At 43.3% G+C, this 8,891-nt stretch overlaps 1 protein-coding gene across 1 annotated transcript in view; it reads right to left on the bottom strand.

Moving 5' to 3' along the window:
* The window catches only part of aff2 (AF4/FMR2 family, member 2), a 126,998-nt gene extending 125,260 nt beyond the window's left edge, over positions 1-1,738 (bottom strand). The window contains exon 1 of the mRNA XM_037460095.2: positions 1,479-1,738. Within this exon, the coding sequence (XP_037315992.2) occupies positions 1,479-1,531 (53 nt within the window). The 5' untranslated portion in view covers positions 1,532-1,738. The remainder of the gene's footprint in view (positions 1-1,478) is intronic.
* Between the last annotated feature and the right edge of the window lie 7,153 nt (positions 1,739-8,891).

Raw genomic sequence — 8,891 nt, 5'->3', positions numbered from 1 at the left:
GTCCACTAATTTCAGGGTTGGCTGTAACTGGGCAAAAAAGTAAATGGCTTTGGATGAAAGCTCTCTGTATAACTGCAGCCTGAACTGGGAGCTGGCCAGTACAGCCAGGGCCTGAGCTGACAAGCTGCTCTGCATGTCCCACTGCTTTTCACACGGTCTGATTTCTCTACCAGTCAGAATTCCAAATTCAAACCGAATCTTCCACTCCGCGGCGGCCTCTCGGTCATCTGGTAGGTTGTAAAAGCCTCAAACAACACTCCGCCTCGTGCGGCTCTTTGTTCCCGTGTGTCCTCTGCCGCGTGTGCAATACCTTTGGCGAGGGTTCTGAATACAAGGTGTTATTACACGCCAGGGCCCGGGGATTCAGCTCCACAAGATCACGGACCATTTTGATTACTGTTATTTTCTTCTCTCATATTATTTGTTGTACTTTCTAAACAGATCAGGTTAAATGCTTTAAAAAAAAAAAAATCAAACTACCAGTGCTCTCTGGTGGACAAAGTAAATAAAGGGGGAAAGTCAAAATGACCCTTCTGATCCCACAAGCTTGAAACTAACGATCAAGGCATCTCTCTGTTCCATTATTATTGTAAGAAGAGTGCAGGGTGATGGTTTATCCTGTACATCTGAAACCCAAAGATATTCAATTTAACTCATTAGAGAGACTGGAAGCAGAGGTGTTGAGGCTGTTCCCTTTCTTTCTTTCTTAGAAAGAGAACAAATAACACAACAGAAAGGGCAATCAATAAGCTAACTTGCCGATTTATTTTGGCAATCGACCAATCAATCCACCAACGGCTGGTTTGAGCTCATGGAGAAGCCTCTCCACTAACCAGCGGCCTGCGGGTCATCCCACACGCCGCGAGAACCGCAACTACGAGAAGAGACAAGTTGACAACACGCACAAACTAACACGCGTGCGATATTAAGGCCGGATCGTCATCCGGAACCACCCCCTGCGCTGCAGGCGGGGGCCACGCCAACCTGACCCGCGTTGACCTCGTTCTCAGCAGCACTGAATGGACTCGACTCAGACCCGATGCGCGTTACCCAACGTCTCGCGGCGCGGCCGGCGTGACCGCGCCGTGTCACCGCTCAGTCGCGCTGACCCGGCGCGCGGCTCACGTGGAAATCAGACAGCCCTCCAGAAACACCTCTGCGGCGGTCAATAAGGAAAACAAACCGTGCGCGCGTGCGCGCGTGTGTGTGTGTGTGTGTGTGTTGGAGCAGGGCTGCGCGCCAGCCTCCCGGTATGTCTCGAGCCGCAACGGCAGCTTTACTGTGACAAAGAAAGACGGTTTGCACGAGTCTCTCCGGGACTCACTTTGCCTTCACATGTCCAACAAAAAGAACACATGCATGTCACCAGCAACCCGCTCAGCCCTCTTTGAAAAATACTAAAAGCTTCCCCATTAAACACGAACAATGATAATGATAATAATAATAATAATAATAAGAGCAGGGTGCGCAGGACTTACCATGGCTGCTCCAGCTCCCAGTCTCTGAAAAAGTCGAATTCAAAGAGATCCATTGTCGCTTCGGCTGGTGGTTAAAATCCAAAGCTAGTGCTACGTGGTTCTACATCGGCTACTGGTGCTGACTGACTGACTGTGTGTGAGCGTGTGTGTGTGTGTGTGTGTGTGTGTGCGAGCGTGTGTGTGAGCGTGTGTGCGTCCGAGAGGAGGGAGAGAGTAGACACAAGCGGCTGCCGCTGCCAGGAAGCTGCTACGTGGTGGAGGCGAGCTGACAGGCAGGCAGGCAGAGGTGGAGGGAGGGGGGAGAGAAAGAGGGAGGAAAAGGGAGAGAAAGGGGAGGGGGGGGGGGGAGAGAAAGAGGGAGGAAAAGGGAGAGAAAGGGGGGGGGGAGAGGGTACGCTGCAGAGGGCTGAAGTAGACAAGTCACACTGACATATATTCATTGCAAATATATGTTTCCTTCATAACAAGTACAGTTATTTTTACCACATGGCGCTTAAACACAAATAGCCACTGACGCCATTCGCCCCATAACGTGACACTTTATGTGACAATTAAGTGAAAAGGGGTTTAAATGTCACAGATAACGTGTAATCAGAGGCGTCGTCACCCTGCAGGAAGCAGCATGGGGAGGTCAGTGAAATGGCCTGCACACTTGTCACTTGTCACTATCCCCCCCCCCCCCGATGAATTATAGGATGCAAGGAGCTCAGAAACGGGGAATATCACTATCCATCGGAGGTGACTCTTTTCTTGTTGTTGTTGCTCATATTCACTCAGTGAGCGACGGGGGGGGGGGGGGCCTTGTTCTACCACAGAGGGGGGAGAAGGGCACCATCCAGGGCCGGAGCCAGGGTTTCAGAGGGCCCAACCCAGGCCCTCCACCCCTGTATCATGGTAAGTAAGTAAAAACGGGCATTTTTTAATTTGCCTACGTTACAAAAGTTAAGAAGGTGGCGAATGCTGAATATGGTACGTAAACTCATCTACGAGTTGATCTATGTTACGTACGTGACGCAAAGTACAAAATAACAGAATTTCCTTCAGTAGGCTCCTCTGTTTGCATGTGCTTAAACAGTACACATCGGACTGAGTGAATCAACAACGGGGCAAACAACAGAAACTCCTGTTCGGTTCCATCAGGACTCACATATCATCTCTTCCTATTCACACCCAGGCCCGGTGTACGCCAATAGTCATGATGACCCCTTGCCTTTGGGCTTTCGTCCACTGGCTTCCCCAGTCGTTGTCCCACGGCGTGTTAATGACGAGTTTAGCGGCCCGCCGCCCTCGCTCTCCATCACGCTCTTGCGTCTTGGCGACACGTTGCCCGGCGGGCGCGTTTTTCCTTTTTCATTTTTTTCTTTTCCGGCGCCACTCGCGCCTCGCCGTGAATAATGACCGACCAGATGGTTGAAAACTTCTCGCTCAGCACGTGCCGTCGCCGGGACCGCGGCGCCTCTGTGACATCACCCCCTCCCTGCCTCCTACGCAGAAGGCCGCGTGTTTTCAGTCTTGAGGCCAGAACACGAGAAGTCCAAATGTATCGGAAGTAATATTTTGAAGATATACTGGGGGCTGTGTGTGTGTGTGTGTGTGTGTGTGTGTGTGTGTGTGTGTGTGTGTGTGTGTGTGTTTCGGGCCGTCTGCGGCAACATGCCAGCACCGCTCTGCATCACACTCTGCAAGTACAAACAGCAGCCTCAGATGAAGAGACCACAGTTAACCATAGAGCATGATGGGAATAAAAACAACACTGCCCGCCACAAGCGAGACAGTCTGAAAGGGCTGTTTCGTGACCTTGATCAATTCCAGCCTTCCGCAAATCAATATTCGAGACGTCTCTGGATGCAAAAAACACCGCATTAAAATTCAAACAATTTTCAAGGATTTGAAGAACCTGCGGGAACACTGGTTGTGTGTGTGTGTGCGTGTGTGTGTGTGTGTGTGTGTGCGTGTGCATAAGAAAGGGTGTCCAAAACTAGGTCAGACACTGAAAGACAGGGAATGACTGAAGAGAGAGGGAGAGAGACACCCAGGAAGATGTGGTGGACTTAAAAAAAGGGCAATTGCACGGTGAGTTGAAAGAATTAGAATTAGATGACAATAAAAAAGGTATTAAGGGATAACATACGCAGAGCGACCCACCATCCCATCACACGGCCTCTACTGTGACCAAAGGAGGTCTTTGTTTAGAGGTTCTCCTTTTGTGTGTGCTGGTGTTTTCGTTGCAGTCTTTTTCAGTGTTTTTAAAGCCACAGCTGTGACGGTATTTTTAAAAATGACACATAGAGTGCCACGCACACACAGGCACACACACACACACACACACACACACACACACACGGAGCCCAGAAGTAAAACAAAGGCCAGAGTTACTCAGGTTTTGGCTCATTATACTCCATGTGCATCTTGGAGAAGTTGAGAAGTGCATGTCGTGAATTTTCAATACCTGGCCTCTCTCTCTCTCTCTCTCTCTCTCTCTTTTTGACGAGGTGGCGGATGAACAAGGGTCAACAGCTCCCCCATGTAGCTGGGAATAAGTACTACATCATGAAGACAAAGAAGGTGGATATTGTCGTTCAAACCTTTTTGGAACGAAATAATAAGAAATGTCTTACTTATTAATCTGTTGGGAACTTTCTGAAAACTAAAATCTAGTTGAAAAATGTATTAAAATAAGTAAAATACATAAAGTAAAATAAGTTTTATGAGAGAGAGGCACCGAGATGAAATTTATACCGGGTCATTTTAATTGCCAGACTAAGGCTAAATGTTTTAGGTCCTGGATGTGTGGCTAGCTAACTGATGATCTTTTTCCTCAGTAGTACTTAATCATTTGCCACCATCTGATGATCAACTTCAATCACCAAAATTACAAGCTTTTTATTTGAAGAGCACAATCCTTAATATACATGGAAAACAATAGTGGACACAAAACATCTCCTTACTTCACACCAAGTTATTTGGAAAACACCCCAGCAGAGTATTTGTTAACTTGAACACAGGCAACAGGCTTTGAAAAAAATTAAATCAGCTTTTTCTTTCAGTTTCCAACACAGTTGGTATTTCTGTTAAAATACACCATAAAGAGAATTGTGGTAAAAAAAAGAGAAAACAAATCTGTAAAGTCCATTAAAAACAGAACTGCATTCAATATTCTCAATTTGTACCTTCACCTCCCGATGCTTTCTGGGTCACAAATTATTCATAAATTTGGGGATTACGAGTTTGTAAGTAATTAATATGCATTCAAAAACCTCCTTTAAATGTACTTTTTTTTACAACTCACCTTAATCTCTCAATCAATTCATTTGCGGTAAAGACACAGAAAAGAACACAATTGTTTCAGTGGTATGGGGCAATAATATGTTGTACTACTGCTTTCCCTTTAAGTGAAAGTGAAGTGAAGTTAGTCTTCCTCAAGGGTAATCTTCCATTTAAAACGCAGTATTTTGAATCCCTGAAGAACGCAATTAACATTTCTCCATTGTTATTACAAAGTGCTGTCTGAAGATTTCTGTTAGGAATATTATCCACATCATTTTCAGTCGTCCAGGTTATAATGAATTAGTTTGTATTCAGAACACGTAGTATGCTTAAACGATCTCAAGAGTATTCTTTTGTCCATGTTTAGGAAGCAGCTGGGGAGAGGAAGAGTTCGGCCTTGGCTCTTGATGGGCCCTGTGCTGCACAGGAAGCACAGGAGCGCTGTGTTACCTTTTATGCCGAGCAACCTCCTGCTCATTTCACTAATGCACCAAACGTGCCCATCATATTCAGGGCCACAATGCTGAAGTTATTAACTTATTGCAACTATTGGCTATTTTAATGTAATGTAACTGATTATTATTTTGTGTTTTCAAAAATACCAAAATACTCGAAATATATGTTTTTTAACATGGGATAGAAAATCATGACATTGTGGCTGACCATCCCCTCGGTGAAAAACGTCATTGTCCAATACGGGAAGCTGTGAACTATTCAAACAGAGGTTTTCCTCAACACCAGCTCTCTCCTGCATCTATATTAATGAGCTTGTAGACAGCTTCAATTCCAAAGTAGAAAATATTATTGATGACATTGCACCCACTAAAGTAAAAGTTGTCTCAAGTAAGCAAAGATCTCCGTGGAGAAATGCCCCGCCAGCAAGAATAGAGAAAAGACAGACTATGAAGGCTGAGCACAGGTGGCGCAAAACAAATCTCCAGGTCCACTTTGACATATATGAAGACAGACTTAGTAATTACAATCCTGAACTTAGAAATGCAAGACAGGCCTTCTTCACTGACATAATAACTGAAATTATAACAACACACACGCCTTATTTGCTACCATCGACATGTTAACAAACCCTCCAGTGAGAGTGGCTGCTGAGCTCCAATCCACCTGAGCATGCAATCAATTCGCTTCCTTTTTTACTGATAAAATTCAGACAACTAGACAAGAGTCAGTGACTCCACACCTAACACAGGATATGTATCCCAATCTCAGATTAACATCTGTTCAAACATCATGACACAATATCCTTCAATCAAACATTCAGGCCCAGATAACATTATACAACATCTGAAGTAATCCTCCTGCTGCTACATATTCTTCCAACACAAAAATATTTCAAACTGGATAACCACTGATCTCCAACAAATTGCACAAAAAACACATCTCTCTTCTCAGGTGTTAAAATTAAAGTAAAATAATTGAAAAAGCGTTTTTTCAACAGCAACTACTTCTTGGCCATGAATAACGGTTTTGATGCCATTCAGTCAGGCCTTCGACGGAACCACAGTACTGAAACTGCTCTTGTTAGAGATCCACTTAAACATAGACAATGGCAGAATTTCAGTCTTGGTATTACTGGATCTCAGTGCAGCATTTGACACGGTTGACCAGGCATACTACTGGATAGTCTAATCAACTGGGTCAACTCTCTGGCACAGCACTTAACTGGTTTGAATCCTACTTGAAATACCGAAAATACTCTTTAGCTAGTAATTACACATCAGAGCTGAAGAAAACGTGGTGTTCCCCAAGGTTCAATAGTGGGGCCCCTTCTGTTCAACATCTACATGCTTCTATTGGCTCAGATTATGGGAAACAACAAAGATGCAGATGACACACAAATCTATATAACTATATCACCAGGGGACTACAACCCAATACAGGGGCTGGGTAAATGTATTGAACAAATCAATCAACTTTCTTCAATGAAACAAAGATAAAACAGAAGTCATTTTTTTTGGTAACAAGGATGAACGATTTAAAGTCAGCACTGAGCTTCAATCACTGATGCTAAAAACCACAAACCAAGCAAGAATGTCCATTGATGGTCGGTTTACCAAAGATCTGCTTCGCCCAACTGAGACAACTAAGGAAAATCAGGTCTTTCCTCTACCTGCAGACCTAGAAAGAGTCATCCACACGATTATCTTCTCCAGGCTGGACTTTTGCAACGCACTTTATTCTGGCATATTACAAATGATACGGAATTCTGCTGCCAGGTTTTTTACCTTTACAAAGGGAACTGACCACATCACAACAGTCCTCGCTGCTCTGCACAGGCCTGTGAGCTTTAGAATTGATTTTATGATTTTACTGCTGGTTTTAAAGGCTCTGCACAATCTTGCTGCCTGAGATTTTCAGGCAGGGCCCAATTAACTGTCCCAAGCTCTCGATTAGTCACAATAGGTGACCAGGCCTTTGCGGTCAGGGCCCCTAAACTCTGGAACTCCCACAGTTCATTCTTACAATAAAGCCATGATTGGTAATCGTGAGAAACTAACAACTGTATGCTAGATTGTTTGAAGTCATCCAACTATTTTCCAATCTAAGTAGAAGTAGAAACTACTTTTAATCATAGTAGCTAGTAAAAAATGTAGCCAAATTGGCAACACTGACAAACAAAGCCAATCCCCTAAAAGTATCACCATGAACACAAACAATGAGCTGTTAGTACTTCCAGCTGTTAAGCTGGACCCCAGAGACATTTTATTTGGAGCAACGGGTGAAACAGGCTGATAAATGTTGATATATGTTACAGGCTGAGGTTGATGTTGCCCCATCTGCACGTATCTCCAGTAATACCTGAAACGATTGGGTGTGTATAACTTTTTTTAAGAAACGGCATACAGAAGGAAAACAAAATGTCCACCCTACTAATCCCTACTAATAAACTAATTTAGTTAAATCACTACATATCAAAGGGATGGTTGCAATTTGGACTTTCTTCAGATGGTTGTGTTGAGTTTGGGGGTGTTAGTAAAGAGGGGGGCGTCTCTCAGTTATTAAGATGTAAAGTGAGGCGGAGCTGACAGAGGAAGATCAACCTTTATTTATTCAAACGGCTTGCATAAAAAAATATACTTCACTATAACCAGACATGTCAACCCAAACATCTTAAAATGCCAGTATTATGTACAAAAGGAAACAAAAGATGCACACATGGTTTATATCTATATCTATTTGTTTTATATTAACCATTACTTTCTGGTACTCAGCCCACAATGTGACGAGTTGACGTTGGTTGTTAATATTCTGCAAATATATGACTGTTGTAATTGGCTGCGCACTAGAAAGCAAAAGTGCTGTTACGTAGTCGACTGACCGAAGGACAATACACATTGGAATCATGCGTCCAAATTTAAACACTTCCTCTATAACAGCTGCCAAAATGCAATTTCTCCTGTTCCAGCGATCATTTCTAACATGAAAAGTTTCAAATGTGATAAAACAGTATTATTTCATTATAAAAAAGTTACTCATTACTCATTCAAAATCCATCTCTGTAACTATTATATGGTTTTGGTATTCTTCAACTGGTATCAAATTAAGCATAGTACCGTTCTGATGTAGTGGATGCACCAATTCTCAAATGACCCCAAATGGTCATCATGCAACAGTCCTTTTTCTTATTTTCAAATTTACATTTTGTAGATCAAAAAAAGCTATTCAACTGCTTTTGTTGGTTGAATTCCAGCAGTCAAACCTGGTGTTTGGAGGCACAGTAAAATACACCAACAAGCAGGTTGAAGGTCAGGCACAGATGCAAAGAAATTCCTCGTCTCTGGCGTGACACAACAGAGCGGATGTGAGGGCTCTGTAGACTCAGTAGCATCTGTAAGAGCCTCCAAATGCATTCAACTTGTGACTTTGAATGGGACTGTGACTTGATCATACATATAAAAACATGAATCAAAGTGAACCATCTGTCATTATTCAACAATGACGACAAATTATTCTTTCTACTTCTTAAAAGGGAAAAACCACCATCAAACACAAATATCAATCAAGTTATTGCAGGGGACAAACCGTACAGTATGGTAGCTTAGTGCCAGAAGCAATATGTGCTCTTGAAACACATTTTTTTAAATGTGGAAAATTTAGATCTGGATGAACACATTAACAATGAAATGAACA

Source organism: Pungitius pungitius, chromosome 2 (assembly GCF_949316345.1).
Source record: "Pungitius pungitius chromosome 2, fPunPun2.1, whole genome shotgun sequence".
Classification (NCBI taxonomy): Eukaryota; Metazoa; Chordata; class Actinopteri; order Perciformes; family Gasterosteidae; genus Pungitius; species Pungitius pungitius.
The sequence above is the reverse complement of the archived record's forward strand: the minus strand, read 5'-3'. Positions and strand labels throughout refer to the sequence as shown.